This window comes from Lampris incognitus, chromosome 5, assembly GCF_029633865.1.
Source record: "Lampris incognitus isolate fLamInc1 chromosome 5, fLamInc1.hap2, whole genome shotgun sequence".
In the NCBI taxonomy this organism is placed as follows: Eukaryota; Metazoa; Chordata; class Actinopteri; order Lampriformes; family Lampridae; genus Lampris; species Lampris incognitus.
In genome coordinates this window covers 26671726-26690549 of record NC_079215.1, presented here as the reverse complement: position 1 = coordinate 26690549, position 18824 = coordinate 26671726, and the positions used below count along the sequence as shown (strand labels likewise).

The following is an 18824-nucleotide window of genomic DNA, read 5'->3' as shown; positions in this document are numbered from 1 at the left end:
TGTCTAAACTGCAGCCTGGTAGCCAGTGTTTGGTGAACCGATGCCAGGATACAAACCAGATGTTAAAAGCCACTATTATGGAGCACAAAACTTAATTCTAAACTATGAACACAAAAGGAAAGTGAACCAAGACTGTTGACTGTGTGTGTTTGTGTATTTATGTGTGTATGTGTTCTTGTTCAGCTATATTTTTAAGGACCAACTAGCATTTTTAAAATATAAGAGTGAGGGCATATTTGCAAAGTGAGGACATTTTGTCTGGTCCTCATTTCTTCAAGGGTCAATTGTAGCGTTACAACTTCGGTTTAGGTTCTAAGTTAGAATCAGGAATAGGCTATGGTAAGGGTTAAGGCTAGACGTGTACTTCTCATGGTTAAGGTTAGGATTAGATGCTAGGGAATGAATGTAGTCAATGATGGTCCTCACAAGTGTAGACAAACAAACATATGTGTGTGTGAACATAATACTCATTTTCAGTTATACCGCCCCAAGCATTCTACCAAAGCCTTTAAATATGCGACATGGGGAGCAGTTAAAAAGCGTGTCTGTAAACAAACACTTATTAGACTGAGACATTGTCACCTCTTCTTCAAATCCCTGATTCCATAACCTGCCTGCTTTAGGGAAACATTGCTACTGTGAGCGGTAGCTATTTCTAAGAGTCGATTTAAACCAACTACAGCAATTCCTCTCTGTCACTGACACAAACACCTGCTCACACACCAGTGAGTGTGCCAGATATAAAATCTTTACTTTACTTACTTCTGCCCCCTTTCCAGTGTTTAATTTGTAACCCTGCTATATTTTTCTCTTGCTCTCTTGTCTTTTCCGCATTCTCGCTCTTTCTTTCCTTCCTTCTCTCCATCCAGGAGGTCGTTCGAGGAGGCTCCCCTAATGACTAAAGCCCTGAGGGAGGCCCAGATGAAGGAGAAGATGGACAGATATCCCAGAGTGAGTGCCAGCAATTGTCGCACAATCACAACAATTCTGATCATATTAACAAGATGTGTTTTTGAAAAAATACCAAGTGAGCTTGAAAATGATATGTGTCCACTAAATGGCCCGCTACTACTGTGTATCATCCAGGTTGTCCTGAGGGTCCAGTTTCCAGACAGACATATTCTCCAGGGCTTCTTCAGGCCTCTAGAAACAGGTGTGTGTGTGTGTGTGTGTGTGTGTGTGTGTGTGTGTGTGTGTGTGTGTGTGTGTGTGTGCGTGCGCCATGTAGAATCTCTAGTTCATTTCGGTGGGCAAGCCACAGGTATGGTTGCAATGCCTATGAAGTTACCCGCAGCTTACCCACAACATTTATGTCCTAAAACCACACGAGGGTAACGGTAAAAAAGAAAGGGGCAGGTCTGTAATTCTCGGGATCATACCTAGACCAGCCTAAATGGCAACCAATCAACTAAGGTTCTGATTGTGAGGGGAAATTCCATTTTTCAGACAATGAACTACAGACTGCACAAAGTTTCACATGGATAAAGATAAATATACTACTTTAGGGTTGTGTGTGTGTATGTGTGTTTCTGTGTAGTTGCTGCTCTGAGCCATTTTGTGAAGAGTCACTTGGAGGATCCTCAGCTCCGCTTCTACTTGTGTGAGTATCATTTGTCTCAGTACTTAATCACGAAGAAAACTGTCATGAAATTGGGGAGAAAAAAAAACTACAAAAAAAGAAAAAGAAAAATCAACTTGCCGGGATCTCATTGAACCCGAGTCTGCAAGTCTGATATGAAAGAATTTTCAAAATCTTGCCCTGCGACACTTTTTTTTTTGGACATATTTTACTATCTGTATTACATGTGCAAATTAAGATTTTTTTCCCCCTCCTATCTTTCACTTTTTTCACCAGTTTGATGTGTCCAAAGAGTAACCAAACATGGCTAGTTTTTTGACTTGATATTATGTGGATTATTATGGGATTTTGTACATTAGTTACCCAGTTACCCGCATGTTATTTTAAAGAAAAACTAACCATTGATCAGTTGAAAGGCGACCTGTAATCAGACAAATAAAATGAATCACTAAACATGCAAGTGGGACCACTTTTATCAAAATCCCATTCTCACTCCCCCTATTTTGAAGTTATTGCACACTTTATTGCATTCTGTGGTATAAATCAATGTCGACACTTCAAACAAATGAATAATGTTTGTATGGCTTTGTTGAATAAAGTTGTCCACTGTCAAATTTAACTATGCTTAGATTTTGGCAAGTTTTAAACAGACCCTCGGCCTGATTTGCATTTACTAAAATTGTCTCTTTCAGTCATTGCTCCCCCCAAAACTATTCTGGACAATCCATCAGTCACACTTTTCCAGGTAGGATCCCTCTTACTGTCATGTTTTCTTTTAACAAGTCAGTCAAGACGCTGGTCTAACCCGCTACACTATTAATGATAAAGTCTGACTACACTCAAACCACATTTCAACAGTCCTCCACAACAACAAACATATTCAGCATGTCAAAAACCATCTCCTGTCTTTTGTCATCACGCAGGGGTCCTAACTCTCTTCACACACACACACACACACACACACACACACACACACACACACACACACACACACACACACACACACACACACACACACACACACACACACACACACACACACACTCACTTACTCACTTGAAAGTGTAGTTTCAAAAGATTGTTATCTATTCAGTCAGGGCCCTGGCTTGGGGAACCTGTATATCGTTCCTCACGGTACACGATCAAACAGCTTTCCTCTCCCTCCTCCACATTCCTCATTCCTCCCTTTGTCTCTATCGCCATGATAATCAGTTCGCACTACTCAAATACTAGATAACCAACATTATCTAATGCAATAATATCACTTATACACAGAAGTAAAAGTATTTCAAATAGAGAGACTCTAGAGGGAGTGGGGGTGGGGGTTGGAGGGGGTAGAGAATGACTGGATGCAAAGAGAAGTCATACTTGGGGCACAATGTTAGGATGACGAGCCTGGCACATGATCTTTGTGGTGGCCATTGTTCCTTTAACTTTTCGGGGCAGGGCATCCCAGAAAGCAGTAAAACTTAGAAAAACATGCACTGTAAGAGACAGAGAGAAGAAGGGGTGTTTTAACTGAGAGGATAAAGGAAAGCTGTTGATGTTTCTATGTCGTTGCATCTTCATCTTTACTCCTAACAGCTTTAGAGTAGCTCTGAACTTGAAGGTAACATGGTATCAAAGCTGTCCGACTTTGTGTGTGTGTGTGTGTGTGTGTGTGTGTGTGTGTGTGTGTGTGTGTGTGTGTGCGCGCGCGTGCGTGCGTGCGTGCGTGTGTGTGTGCATGCGCACGCGTGTGGATCAAAGCAGGGCCTATATTAACCCCATGTGCCAGTCTGGGAAAAATCAAGCCCAGCTGGGGTCAAGGACAGTGGAGTGGGGGGAACAAGTGTGTGTGTGAGAGAGAGAGAAGAAGGGAAGAAAGAGAGAGTAGAGGGACTTTGGAGAGGAGCATGGATCGGGTCAGGTCTGTCCCTTGCATGGTGTGTTTGTGTGTGTACTTTAGGATAGAAAAACCAGAAACCACCTACCTTGTGGGGAGATTTTATGAGTCAGGGTCTATTTTAGGGTTAGTACTTGGGTTTTGGGTTAAGGTTAGTATTAGGTTAAGGTTAGGATAAGGGTTAAGGTTAGGCATGTAGTCATAATGGTTAAGGTTAGAGTTAAGGGCAAGGCAATGAATGTAGTCAATGAGGGTTCCCCACAAGTATAGAGAATGTGTGTGTGTGTGTGTGTGTGTGTGTGTGTGTGTGTGTGTGTGTGTGTGTGTGTGTGTGTGTGTGTGTGTGTGTGTGTGCGCGCGCGCATGCTTTTTTTGGTGTGTGTGCCCATAGACACTGGTGCCAAGATCTTCCTGATTCCAATCTATTGCAAGTTGCCCTTCTCTCGCTCTCCTTTTTCTCTGTTTCCCATTCTGAGCTGTTACCTTCCTGTCATCATATCCCTCTCTTGTACCCCCAGCCCCAATGCTCGCCCGCTCTCTCTCTCTCTCTCTCTCCCCCGCTCTCTCTCTCTGTTTCACCCTCTCGCCGGTCCTCTCGAACCCTCTCATGCGCCTCATCCATCCCGCCTCTTTGTCTCGATCCATTAGGGACTTAAAAGCGTTAAAGCGCACGAACAAAACCTTTAATCACTTTGTGTCATGTCACATACACGCAAATGCCCGCACACCCACACTACACAAGCACGCACATAAACACACAACACTTTTTTCTTTCGCGCTCTCTGACACACACACACACACACACACACACACACACACACACACACACACACACACACACACACACACAGGGAATCTTTAATCACATTGTGTCATGTCAGGAAAGGAATGTCTCCCAACCCAGAATTCCTTTGATACCAGCCAACCCCCGCCCCCACCCCATCTGTCTCTCTCCCTCACATACCCCTCTCTGTCAGGATTTAATCTCACTGTCTTTCTTTCACAAACACACACACACAAATGCAACCACTCACACATACATCATTACACAGTACATACGGGTCTTGTCCCCTGTCCCCTCTTATTTCAAGTGGCAGAACTACTGCCAGAGAGCGCTGGATGGATGGAATGCCCGTCGTTCCACCCAAACACATTGTTTCCTGTTCAAAAGGCTGTAATAATAGCAATTAGACTAGCTTGTCCCATTTCAGCAATCAACCAGGGAGAAATGGGGCGGGGGTGTGAATAATAAGACAACCATTGCTAGACTGCCACTTTGACGCTGTCCTGTGATACCTACATATTTGTGTGTCTGTGCATACATTTGCCGGGGAGTTTTCGGGCTGTTTGTTTCGGCCGCCACGCTACTTTTTGCCTATTGGACTACTTCCAGACTTGCGTGTCTGCCTATCTGTCTCTGTTTCCACCTCATAATTGTAAGGTATATAATATCCCCCTCCACCCAGACCGTTATAAACACTAAGTGTGTCAATGCGGGGGATTGTTGCGCCTCAGGGGTGAAAGTGCTTTCAGTAACAATATGATTGGTGCTTATTTTGTGGTCTGCTTCAAAGAACCATGGTTACTGGCTCAAATCCCCCACCAATGATTCAACTTCAAAAATAAACTTGATTTTGACGCGGTTGTGCTCAGTGGAACCAAATATGTTCAGGCACTTGTTGTGTTTTGCCATGCAATTTTACAGTTGCCTCTTGCTTTTCCTGTTCTGTCCCTTCTGTCTCTGGTTCTTTCTCCATTTCTTGTACTTCAAATGTAGGCCAACCTGTTCCCCGGTGCTCTGGTGTACTTTGGTTCTGATATTAAGTCAGGTTTGTCTTCCCTTACCCCCTTTGTGAAATTAGTATTGTTCAATATTGTTGTATTGCAAATGCAGTGTATTCAATGAAACAAAAGATGATATTGTCGTGTATTTACTTTGCAGATTTTTACTTACAGAGGGAGCTCCTAGACTCTCGTGTCTCGGCCTTTCAAGCCAATGAGTCTATTGCACGGTATGTGTGTGTGTGTGTGTGTGTGTGTGTGTGTGTGTGTGTGTGTGTGTGTGTGTGTGTGTGTGTACTCACTCACATATCCCGTTGTATCCTGTGGCAACCAGCCTATTTTCCTTTCACAAAGCTGTCATCATTGGAATCCCTTTGAGGTTCTGCCTAAACAGCAGGTGCCCCCATGCACCCTCATTTCCTCCGTAAACAAACACACACACAAACACACACCATTTTCCAGTCCTAAAGATAGAGCCCATTTCCCAACAGTAACCTCCACCTGTTGTCCTCTGCTGCTTCAACAAGGTCATCGCATTATCATTTTTATTTTTACTCTTAGATCCTATAAGCTTTTCTATTTCAATCCTTGTAGACCTCTTTTACCGACACACTCAACTGTTCTCTGACTTTTGGCGCAGGTCCTCCTCAATTAAAGCATTATGCTTTGAGCAAATGATTGAATTTCCCTACGAAACCAAATAATTCTTGCCTACATTTAAAACTACAACCCTGAAGATGGCCTTTTTTTTGTTGAACATACTGATGTTTATAATGATGGTGGTAATTGCATTGGTGTGTGACCATTCCAAATCCCAGCAATCAACTCCAAATGAAACGGTAGCCAGTGCTGTTGTGTTATCATCTTCCCCACTGTTGCACCAAAAAAAAGGGTAACCTGAGTCTACGCTATTGAGGTTGGTGTATTAGTTGATAAAGCTATTCTACAAGCTTGGTCTGCCATATCTGCTAGTTAGGAACAACTTTGTTTCTCCAGACTCACCGCTTTTCTGCCTTACTTTTCTGCAGTTGGCTATTATGTTGAAAACCTAAAATGCTATACACCGTTTAATTTTTGTGGTAAAATTCTACCTGACAGTAATAATTGAAATGAGCTACTACAAATGTGTTCAGAATTTGATCATTGGTGAATTTACCATTTTCATAAAATGTGCAGTGATATAAAGTATCACAAAGAACATTTGTTTGCATATGAATCTTTATAATTGCAACTTCATGTTTTCCTCCTAGTGACTTGGAATGTAAAGTTTTAACTTCATTTATCATTTTGATTTGTTAATCCCACCTCTTCAGCTGTATGCCGAGATCCACGGCACCCTACTCCAGCTCCGCTGACCTCAAGGACACCCTCCCTCCTCCAGAGCCTGCAATGGGGTTGAGAGAGGCTGGAGAGGATAGTCAAAGCCTCAACACACAAGATGTGGCCCCCAAACCTTTGAGGTCCGACCCTGGAAAGGTACCCAAGTGGCTCAAGCTTCCAGGTAAAGACTGTATACGACATATAAGACTATACCATTCCCTCACCCAGTCTGAGATCTTGATTCCTCCACCACCAATCTGTAGAATCTACTTGCATGATGCAATTGCTGCCAATGTGGGCCAAAACATTAACCACACAGTGGCTACACAGGGAGAGAAGACAAGGATTTAAATCAGCCAAATAAGTAGGCAGGGATGATTAGGTGATCTTGATGGCAATTTGCAACTAGGAATTCAGCCAGTGACGTTGAGGAAAATCCCCTACTCTTTGCAAAAGATACCCTGGGTGTAACCTGTGAGCCACAGTAAAAAATGCATAGTAGAATGCAGGAAATGACCTGGCTATGGACACATGTAGAAAGAAAACACTGAATATGAGATAAGGAAATAAAAGGAGAAAAATAATACAACAGCACAGGCAGACTAAACAAGAACCAAGTAGTCAGCCTTTTAAATACCATGAGGAAGAATTCACATGAAGCAGGAATTAAGTGAGAGCACAGCAGGGAGACAGCCTGTTAGTCCCATCTAATAATGTGATCAATAATTGGGACCTAGATTTTGATCAATTTTATACAAGTACCAGGCTTACCACAGTGTAGTCTCTCAAACCGTATAACGACGACCATTTTGCTAAGCCATCTATTAAGTATTATCCTCTGCCACCAACATGGGAAACAATGAGGTCTGTTGTAACGAATAGGGTAAATTTGGGGCATCCGCATAGCATAGCAGTCTGTTCCGTTGTCAACCAACACGGGGTTCACTGGTTCAAATCCCCATGTTACCTCCGGCTTGATCGGCGTCCCTACAGAGACAATCGGCCATGTCTGCAGGTGGGAAGCCGGATGTGGGTATGTGTCCTGGTCACTGCACTAGCGCCTCCTCTGGTCGGTCGGGGGGCCTGTTCAGGGGGGAGGGGGAACTGGGGGAAATAGTGTGATCCTCCCAGGCACTACATCCCCCTGGCGAAACTCCTCACTGTCCAGGTGAAAAGAAGTTGCTGGCAACTCCACATGTATCAGAGGAGGCGTGTGGTAGCCTGCAGCCCTCCCCAGCTCAGCAGAAGGGGTGGAGCAATGACCGGGATGGCTCGGAAGGGTGGGGTAATTTGTCGGGTGCAATTGGGGAGAAAATGGAAAAAAACAAAAAAAAGAATAGGGTAAATTCAGAGCGGCCACTGAGTGTCCAAACAAAGCCGTTTCTGTGTTACTGATCTCTATACCATAAGTTTTGGCATACCAATTAAAAATGTGAGTCCAAAAAGAAGAGACTTTTGTGCAAAACCAGAATCTACTACTACTTTCAGCTGCTCCCGTTAGGAGTCGTCACAGCGGATCATCCATTTCCATGTCTTCTTGTCTTCTGCATCTTTCTCTGTCACACCAGCCTCCTGCATGTCTTCCCTCACCACATCCATAAACCTCCTCTTTGGCCTTCTTCTTTTCCTCTCCCCTGGCAGCTCAATATTCAGCATCCTTCTCCCAATATACCCAGCATCTCTCCCCCACACATGTCCAAGCCATCTCAATCTTGCCTCTTGCTTTGTCTCCAAACCGTCCAACGTGAGCGGTCCCTCTAATGTAATCATTCCTAATCCTGTCCTTCTTCGTCACTCCCAGTGAAAATCTTAGCATCTTCAACTCTGCCGCCTATCTTTTCGTCAGTGCCACTGTCTCCAAACCATATTGCATAGCTGGTCTCACAACCATATTGTAAACCTTCCCTTTAACTCTTGCTGGTACCCTTCTGTTGCAAATCACTCCTGACACTCTTCTCCACCCACTCCACCCTGCCTGCACTCTCTTCTTCACCTCTCTCCTGCACTCCCTGTTACTTTGGACAGTTGACCCCAAGTATTTAAACTCATATGCCTTCGTCACCTCCACTCCTTGCATCCTGACCATTCCACTGTCCTCCCTCTCATTCATGCATAGGTGTTCCGTCTTGCTCCTACTGACTTTCATTCCTCTTCTCTCCAGTGCATATCTCCACCTCTCCAGGCTCTCCTCAACCTGCACCCTACTCTCACTACAGATCACAGTATCATCCGCAAAAATCATTGTCCATGGAGACTCCTGCCTGATCTTGTCCATCAACCTGTCCATCACCATTGCAAACAAGAAAGGGCTCAGAGCCGATCCTTGATGTAATCCCACCTCCACCTTGAACACATCTGTCATTCCAACCGCACACATCACCATTGTCACACTTCCCTCATGCATATCCTGCACCACTCCTACATACTTCTCTGCAACTCCCGACTTCCTCATACAATACCACACCTCCTCTCTCGGTACCCTGTCATATGCTTTCTCTAAATCTACAGAGACACAATGTAACTCCTTCTGGCCTTCTCTATACTTCTCGATCAACATTCTCAAAGCAAACATTGCATCTGTGGTGCTCTTTCATGACATGAAACCATACTGCTGCTCGCTAATCGTCACCTCTCCTCTTAACCTAGCTTTTATTACTCTTTCCCATATCTTCATGCTGTGGCTGATCAACTTTATGCCCTTGTTCTTGAAAATCGGTACCAGTATGCTTCTTCTCCACTCCTCAGGCATCCTCTCACTTTCCAAGATTGTGTTAAACAATCTAGTTAAAAACTTAGTCCGCGGTGGTATAGCTGTCTAAGCATCGGCTTTGTGTCGATACAGTTGCCCACTGGGGACCGGGGTTCACGCCCTGGTCTCATCAGATCCGACTATGGCCAGACTCGATGAAGCAGCAATAATTGGCAACGCTGTCTTCGGGAGGGGGTGGAGTCGGCTTGTATTCATCACATGAATGCGTCTCTGTGTGTGTCGGTAGCAGTGGTTAGGCCTGAATTCGCCTTGTCACGTAAATGGTGAGGCGTCTCCTTCGAGACTGCCGGCCAGAGAGATGCAGTTGGCGAACGCATGCGGTACGAGGGTGGGTGTTTGAATTAAAATAGGGGTCGATTGGCCACAAAATTGGGAGAAAAACGGAAAAATCAGAAATAAATTTATGAAAAATTTTTTTTAAAAAAAAACTCCACTGACATCTCTCCTAAACATCTCCATGCCTCCACCGGTATTTCATCAGGACCAACTGCCTTTCCACTCTTCATCCTCTTCATAGCTGTCCTCACTTCCTCCTTGCTAATCGACTGCGCTTCCTGATTCACTATCCCCACAGCGTCCAACCTTCTCTCTCATTTTCTTCATTCATCAGCCCCTCAAAGTACCCCTTCCACCTTCTCAGCACATTTCCATCTCTATCCTTGATCGCCCTAACTTGTTGCACATCCTTTGCAGCTCGGTCCCTCTGCCTAGCCAATCGGTACACGTGTTTTTCTCCTTCCTTAGCATCTAACCTGTCATACAACTCACCATATGCCTTTTCCTTTGCCTTTGCCACCTCTCTCTTCACTTTACGCTGCATCTCCTTGTACTCCTGTCTACTTTCGTCATCTCTCTGATTATCCAACTTCTTCTTTGCCAGCCTCTTCCTCTGTATAATTTGCTGTACTTCCTCATTCCACCACCAAGTCTCCTTGTCTTCCTCCCTCTGTCCTGATGACACACCAAGTACCTTCCTAGCTTTCTCCCTCACTGTTTCTGCAGTGGCTGCCCAGCCATCCGGCAACTCTTCACTACCACCCAGTGCCTGTCTTAACTCCTGCCTGAACTCCACACAACAGTCTTCCTTCTTCAACTTCCACCAATTGCTCTTCGGTTCTGCCTTCATTCGCTTCCTCTTGGTCTCCAAAGTCATCCTACAGACCACCATCCCATGCTGCCTAGCTACGTTCTCCCCTGTCACCACCTTGCAGTCTCCAATCCCTTTTAGATCACGCCTTCTACATAAGATATAGTCCACCTGTGTGCACTTTCCTCCACTCTTGTACGTCACCCTGTGTTCCTCCCTCTTCTTGAAATATGTATTCACCACAGCCATCTCTATCCTTTTTGCAAAATCCCCCACCATCTGTCCTTCCACATTTCTCTCCTTGACACCATACCTACCCATCACCTCATCACCTCTGCTCCCTTCACCAACATATCCATTGAAGTCCGCTCCAATCACTACTCTCTCCTCCTTGGGTACCCTCTCCACCACGTCATCCAACTCACTCCAAAATTCTCCTTTCTCTTCCATCTCACACTCAACTTGCGGGACATATGCGCTGATAACATTCAACAATACACCTTCGGCTTCATACTCATCACTCTGTATGACACTCTCTTCACCTCCAACACACTCTTGACATACGCTTCCTTCAGAATTACCCCTGCCCCATTTCTCCTCCCATTCGCACCATGATAGAAGAGTTTGAACCCACCTCCGATACTCCTGGCCTTACTCCCCTTCCACCTCTCTTGCACACACAGTATGCCTACCTTTCTTCTTTCCATCATATCAGCCAGCTCTCTCCCTTTACCAGTCATAGTGCCAACATTCAAAGTTCCGACTCTCACCTCCACACTCCTACCCTTCCTCCTCTCTCGCTGCCTCTAGACATGCGTTCCCCCTCTCCTTCTCCTTCGCCCAACAGTAGCATAGTTTCCACCGGCATCCTGCTGGTTAACAGTACCGGTGGCTTTCGTTGGTAACCCGGGCCTCGACCGATCCGGTATGGAAATCTTATTTATGAGCCACATATTTGATTTGGCAAAGATTTTACGCCAGATGCCCTTCCTGACGCAACCCTCCCCATGTGCAAAACCAGAACGTGTGCTAATGTACCTTCAGAGGAAGTGCATATTGGTCATGATGTAATTTTACTGTTCAGCTTCATTGTCGAGGTTTTAAATACGGGACCACAACTGGATACAACTTTACAAAGTGTCTTTTGGGGCAATGGAAAATTAAGCTGTCGATTAAATTATATCGTAGGCTTCATGGAAACAGTGCAATCCAGATCTTTATATGTTTTTCTTTTTTGTTTTTATTTTGTTTTCTTTGGCGTGTCTTTATTTAATGGGGAAAAAATCATATCGTAATCAATACACACATTGGCAAAAACTATGAAAACAAAACACGGATTTTTTTTTTTAAATGGAACTATCCTTTATGCTTATCTAGCTGACTGCAAAAATTATGTTGAATATGTGCTTGGGGTTTATGGTAATAGACAGACAAAAGTCAGTGAAATAAAATTTTTCACAATTTCAAAAGGTAGTGTTTCAAGAAAAAGAGGATCCTAACTATCTGTTAGAGGGACAAATGCACTCTTTGTCCAATTAATGGAATAATCAGAGAAACAACAAGAATGTCCGATCAACTCGAGATGAGGGAGCAAAGAATGAGGGTCAGGCGGGCGTATTAACAAATCGTCAACTTACAGAGATCGGCGTGCGCCTGGGTGGCATGGCAGTCTATTCCGTTGCCTACCAACACTGGGATGGTCGGTTCGAATCCCCGTGTTACCTCCGGCTTGGTCGAGTGTCCCTACAGACACAATCGGCCGTGTCTATGGGTGGGAAGCCAGATGTGGGTATGTGTTCTGATCGCTGCACTAGCGCCTCCTCCGGTCGGTCGGGGGGCCTGTTCAGGAGGAACTGGGGGGGAATAGTGTGATCCTCCCACGCGCTACATCCCCCGGCGAAACTCCTGACAGTCAGGTGAAAAGAAGCGGCTGACAACTCCACATGTATCAGAGGAGGCATGTGGTAGTCTGCAGCCCTCCCCGGATAAGCAGATGGGGCGGAGCAGTGACTGGGACGGCTCGAAAGAGTGGGGTAATTGGCCAAATTCAATTGGGGAGAAAAAGGCAAAAAAAAATGTACAGAGACGGTTTACATTCAGTATACTCAACATTTATTTCCTTGATGTCAAGAGTGTTGTCTGAGACATACAACAAGAGGCTCGAGGGGTGAATTGTATAAAAGAAGACTGTTGCAGCAGCCCTGTTGCGTTCCATGTTACCATTAGTTAAAATGGCAGATTTAGGGCAGCGATACAGCATCTCAGTGAGCAAGAGAAAGAAGTCACCAAATCCATAATGCTTCTGTACAGCATGCATATGCATATTCATATACTTTAAACAAAAGTTTCCTCAGCATCAGGTTAAATAACTACTGGTTTATCATCCGTGTTAAGTTTGGCACACAGTACATTGTGTAGTCTATGGGGGTTAAAAAAAGAATCCAGTGGGCACAAAACTAGTTTGATCAGAATAAATAAGATATGAAGTATACCAAGTCCTGGGTTGTTTCTAATGCTGCGGTGAGGTGGGACCTCGGTCTAACGTCTCATCTGAAGGGTGTGTCAGTAATCTCACTCCCATCAATGTACTTACAAATTCTAGACCTGCTATTTCAGAGAACCCACCCCTTCGCCTGACCTCATCTGTAGGTTTCAAGAAGAGAAAGGGACTTGGGCTGGTGCATATCAACATTTGTAGCATTATGAAAAAGATAATAATGATACATTTATACAGCGCTTTTCTAGGCACCCAAAGTGCTTCACATTGAAGGGGGAAATTCACTTCAACCACCACCAATGTGTAGCACCCACCTGGGTGATACACAGAAGCCATTTTGCACCAGAACGCTCACCACACACCAGCTTGAGGTGGAGAGGGAGGAATCATTGAGCCAGTTACAAAAAAGATTACAAATACAAAATTACATTAACATTTGTATTTTTAACAACAATCCTGACATTTTAGTGCTCTCAGAAAATTGGTTAAAAAAAGTCAATTGGAGATGATGATATTAATTTAAATGACTACAATTTATTTATATGTGATAGGGCGGAGATCTAGCAATCTATGTCAGAAATAACACCAAAGCATTCAAGTTGGTGTGTCTATCCCAAAATGATTTGAACTATTGATATTGAATATAGAATTAAGTCAAAATGCTCTTTTTACGTTTTTTTTGGTATATATCGCCCTTCTGCTTCCTTAGAGGTGGTTGCTGATGTTTTTGAGTATTTAACCCCTTTCATGACCTCAGAAGTGACTGTTATGAGAGATCTTAACTTAAATTGGCTGTCCACAGACTCAGATAATCTAAAGTTAATCTGTGCTGATCTTGGCCTTACTCAACTGAGCTCTGATCCTACTCACCTGAATTTTAAGGACCCTAATAAATCAACCTTATTAATATCATATTAATAAAACATCCCCATAAATATTCTTCCAGTGGTGTACTTCCGTTAGATATGTGATCATCAAGTATCAGGGATACTTGATTGCCCAAATCAAAAACTCGGATTGCTGTCAAGCGAAACGTTAGAAAATTTAATGAACAAGCCTTTTTATATTATCTCCAACATTGCAAACGTTCTCATGCAATCGAAATCCTAGATGTCAAATTAACATTAGATCCCTTTTCAAATATCTTCAATTCAGCAGTTAATAAACATGCTCCATTCAAAAAATTAAGAATAAAAGAGGTCCAGCCCCTGGTTCACCTCTGAACTATCAAATCCTTTTCAGTTAAAAAACAAAGCGTGGGCCGTAGCTAGACATTCTGGGGACCCCTCCCGTTGGCTTGCCTTCAAACAGCAAAGAAATGAATGCACCTCCTCAATAAGAAAAGCCAAATCTAATTATTATTTAACTTCCATCTCCAGCTCTTGGTCAAATTCATCTAAATTATGGAAAGTAGTAGACTCCATTAAAAACAACAATGTTTCTTCTCTGCCCACTCATGTAAATTCCAAAAATGTCATACAGACAGAGAAAAAAGATATGTGGAGCTTTTAACAAACATTTTGTTGTAGCCGGCCACTTCTTTGAAGACAAGTGTATGGGATCAACTGATTCTACAAATATATTTATTAACGATGATGATTCTGTAGGGTTGCCTCTTACTAACAATGATAATTCTGTAAACTGTGCCCCTCAGTTTGCCCTCCATCTCCTTTCTCCTAGTGTAGTTACTGAAGCTCTTCTAGCTATTGGCTCAAAGACAGCAACTGGTGAGGACAATTTTGAACCTTTTCTTCTCAAGATCTCTGCCCCCATAATTTCAGCGCATATAACACATTTTGACTTAACTATATTAACTGGCACAATTCCTAAAGTATGGAAGTCGGCTCATATTTTACCTTTGCACAAGGAAGGAGAAAAAAGTGACCTAAATAACTATGGCCCTATTTCAAAACTGTTTTGTCTGTCTGAAGGCCCAGACACACCAAACCGTCTAGCGGCGACGAAGGCCAACTGTTCTGTCACCTCACGTCGCCTCCCATCTGGGCCAAAAAGTAGCACCTGAACACATCGCAAAGACTACAGCCGATGACCAACTAGCATGTGCGTTCTGCACTGATTCGCTAAGCTGAACAGCCAATCATAGTGATATCTCTCGCTGATGGACTCCACCGATTCAACGTGCTGAATTGGCCGAAAAGCTGCCGACAGGGGTCCAACTAGTGCCAACAGTGCAGGACACACCACAAAAACTAGGGTCACAGACGCTCACCGATGGCCCAACATTGACCGACCGACGGCCTGGTGTGTCAGGGCCCTTAAACCCTTGAATCATCAACTCAAGTCATTCTTAACTAGTTATTCTGTATTAACCCCCCACCAATCTGGCTTCAGAGCAGATTATAGTTAACATTGTGTCAGCTGTAGACAATAGGAAGCACTTTCCTGATCTTTTTGTCAATTTATCAAAAGCCTTTGATACAGTTGATCATTCCCTCCCTCTGCAAAGATTAACAAGTATTGGAATTGATCCTAAAGCCTGTAGGTGGTTCAACAATTACCTCACCAACAGACAACAGTGTGTAATGTTAGATCAGAGTTTCAACAATTAGAAAAGACGTCTCACAAGGTTCAATCTTAAGACCAGTCCTGTTCACTTTTTACAGTGCATCCGGAAAGTATTCACACCCCTTCACTTTCCCCACATTTTGTTATCTTACAGCCTTATTCCAAAATGGATTAAATTCCTTTTTTTTTCTAATCAATCTACATACAATACCCCATAATGAAAAAGTGAAAAAGGTTTTGTAGAAATTTTTGCAAATTTATTAAAAATAAAAAACGGAAATATTGCATGTACATAAGTATTCACACCCTTTACTCAGTACTTGGTTGAGGCACCCTTGGCAGCGATTACAGCCTCAAGTCTTCTTGGGTACGAAGCTACAAGCTTGGCACACCTATATTTGGGGTATTTCTCCCATTCTTCTCTGCAGATCCTCTCGAGCTCTGTAAGGTTAGATGGGGAGTGTCGCTGCACAGCTATTTTCAGGTCTTTCCAGAGATGTTCAATGGGGTTCAAGTCTGGGCTCTGGCTGGGCCACTCAAGGACATTCACAGACTTTTCCCGAAGCCACTCCTTCATTGTCTTGGCTATGTGCTTAGGGTCATTGTTGTGTTGAAGGGTAAACCTTCGCCCCAGTCTGAGGTCCTGAGCGCTCTGGAGCAGGTTTTCCTCAAGGGCCTCTCTGTACTTTGCTCCATTTATCTTTCCCTCGATCCTGACTAGTCTCCCAGTTCCTGCCGCTGAAAAACATCCCCACAGCGTGATGCTGCCACCACCATGCTTCACTGTAGGGATGGTATTAGCAAGGTGATGAGAGGTGCCTGGTTTCCTCCAGACGTGACGTTTGGCATTCAGGCCAAAGAGTTCAATCTTGGTTTAATCAGACCAGAGAATCTTGTTTGTCATGGTCTTAAGAGTCCTTTAGGTGCTTTCTGGCAAACTCCAAGCGGACTGTCATGTTTCTTTTACTGAGCAGAGGCTTCTGTCTGGCCACGCTACCGTAAAGGCCTGATTTGTGGAGTGCTGCAGAGATGGTTGTCCTTCTGGAAGGTTCTCTCATCTCCACAGAGGAACACTGGAGCTCTGTCAGAGTGACCATCGGGTTCCTGGTCACCTCCCTGACCAAGGCCCTTCTCCCCCGATTGCTCAGTTTGGCTGGGAAGCCAGCTCTAGGAAGAGTCCTGGTGGATCCAAACTTCTTCCATTTAAGAATGATGGAGACCACTGTGCTCTTCGGGACCTTCAAAGCTGTAGAATTTTTTTTGTACCCTTCCCCAGATCTGTGCCTTGATACAATCCTGTCTCGGAGGTCCACAGACAATTCCTTTGACTTCATGGCTTGGTTTCTGCTCTGACATGCTTTGTCAACAGTTGGACCTTATATAGACAGGTGTGTGCCTTTCCAAATCATGTCCGATCAATTGAATTTATTACAGGTGGACTCCAGTCAAGATGTAGAAACATCTCAAGGATGATCAGTGGAAACAGGATGAACCTGAGCTCAATTTTGAGTGTCATTGCAAAGGGTATGAATACTTATGTACATGCAATATTTCAGTTTTAAATTTTTAATAAATTTGCAAAAATTTCTACAAAACCCTTTTCACTTTGTCATTATGGGGTATTGTGTGTAGATTGATTAGAAAAAAAAGGAATTTAATCCATTTTGGAATAAGGCTGTAACGTAACAAAATGTGGGGAAAGTGAAGGGGTGTGAATACTTTCCGGATGCACTGTATATAAATGATATAGTCTTGTCTTTGTAAACCTGTAATATCCACCTTTATGCAGATGACATTCATACTGTTGGGCTGACTCTATAAAATCGGCTAGTGAAAAGCTGTAGCTTTCTTTCAGTGCTTTGCAAGATGCACTTATAGATCTCAAACTTGTATTAAATGTTGATAAAAACAAAACGTACCAAAACGCTGTTCTCCAGAACCAAAGACATTGACTATAGTACTTTCCAAATCTGCACTTTAAATTGTACAGTCATTGAAAGAGTCTCAGTTTATCAATATTTAGGCATCTGGATTGATAAGTTCACCTTTAAATCACATATTGATGCACTAATTAAAAAAAATAAAATAATGGAGCTCGGTTTGTTATATAGAAACAAGTCTTGTAGACAGAAGATTGTGAAAGCACTCTTTCAGTGCTAGATTATGGCGATGTGATTTACAGACAAGTCAAGTCAATTTTATTTGTATAGCCCAATATCACAACACAATATCACAAATAAATAAGTAAATGTGTGATATCACAATATCACATGTTACAACTTCACTCTTACACATCTAAGTGTTGTTTACCATTCAGCCCATAGAATTATAACTGGAGACATCTATGGCACTCATGTTGGTTAGCCTTCTCTTTCCATTTGAAGAGACCAGCATTTGTTTTTATTTGTTTATATAGGGTTTCTCCAAAAATTGTCCGTATATTTGACGTCACTTATTAGCTGGAGAGTTGGAACACACAACACCCATTCACAGGACTGGCGAGTGCTGCAGGGTCCTAGATTCAACACTCCTATGGGAAAGACTATGTTTAAATTTTTTTTTTTTGCACCATAATTTTGGAATAAATTGCAATGTACTTTGACGCTTGATACTCTGGTTCCAATGGGTCATTTCAAATTTCTAGTCAAAACCCTGATTGATTTTAGCTGTGACTGTTTTTAACTTTTTTTAAATTTAATTATTATTGGATTAAATTACTTTTATTATTTTTTTAAGATTTTATTTTATTTTCTATTCTTACTATACTATTATTGTGTTTTATTGTAATTATCATGATATTGTACATTTTAAATTGTTTTATGTTTTATTGATACACTTGTCTCTTGAAAATGAGATCTCAATGGGACTTACCCGATTAAATAAAGGGGATGGCACCCGTTGTCACTATAAGGGGTTATTGTTGCTGTCAGGTTCAGTGGACATGTTGCTCCCTTTAGACAACAGCACTGCTGTCCAACAGTGCCCTACCGGGGGCTGAATCTCACAACCTTCTGACCACAAATCCGGAGTATAAGACACATATACACTCGCCCTCCGCACACCACTCCATGTACATTACATTACAGTCATTTAGCCGACGCTTTTATCCAAAGCGACCTACAATAAGTGCATTTAATGTAGGAAATCAGGAGAACTACTAGTCATCAGAGGTCATAAGTGCATCTAAACGAGCATCTAACAGCAAAACCAGTGCTAAACTAAAAGTGCAAGAAAGAGATTTTTTTTTTTTAATGAGTGAATTCAATAAGTGTTAAGAACAAGTAACAGGGTAGTAGTTCTTAAAGAGGTGAGTTTTCAACCTGTGCTGAATGTGGGCAGCGACTCCGCTGTCCTGACATCAGTGGGGAGTTCATTCCA

General features: G+C 43.1%; 1 protein-coding gene across 3 annotated transcripts in view; it reads left to right on the top strand.

Moving 5' to 3' along the window:
- The window catches only part of aspscr1 (ASPSCR1 tether for SLC2A4, UBX domain containing), a 31892-nt gene that overhangs the window by 11097 nt on the left and 1971 nt on the right, over positions 1 to 18824 (top strand). Inside the window, exons 10-16 of one of the 3 annotated variants that reach the window (XM_056280370.1) lie at positions 870 to 951; positions 1087 to 1153; positions 1538 to 1600; positions 2272 to 2324; positions 5242 to 5293; positions 5407 to 5476; positions 6560 to 6747. In XM_056280370.1, the coding sequence (XP_056136345.1) occupies positions 870 to 951; positions 1087 to 1153; positions 1538 to 1600; positions 2272 to 2324; positions 5242 to 5293; positions 5407 to 5476; positions 6560 to 6747 (575 nt within the window). Of the gene's footprint in view, positions 1 to 869; positions 952 to 1086; positions 1154 to 1537; positions 1601 to 2271; positions 2325 to 5241; positions 5294 to 5406; positions 5477 to 6559; positions 6748 to 18824 lie in introns of those variants that run through there. The other 2 variants (XM_056280372.1, XM_056280371.1) reach the window with 2 other exon arrangements.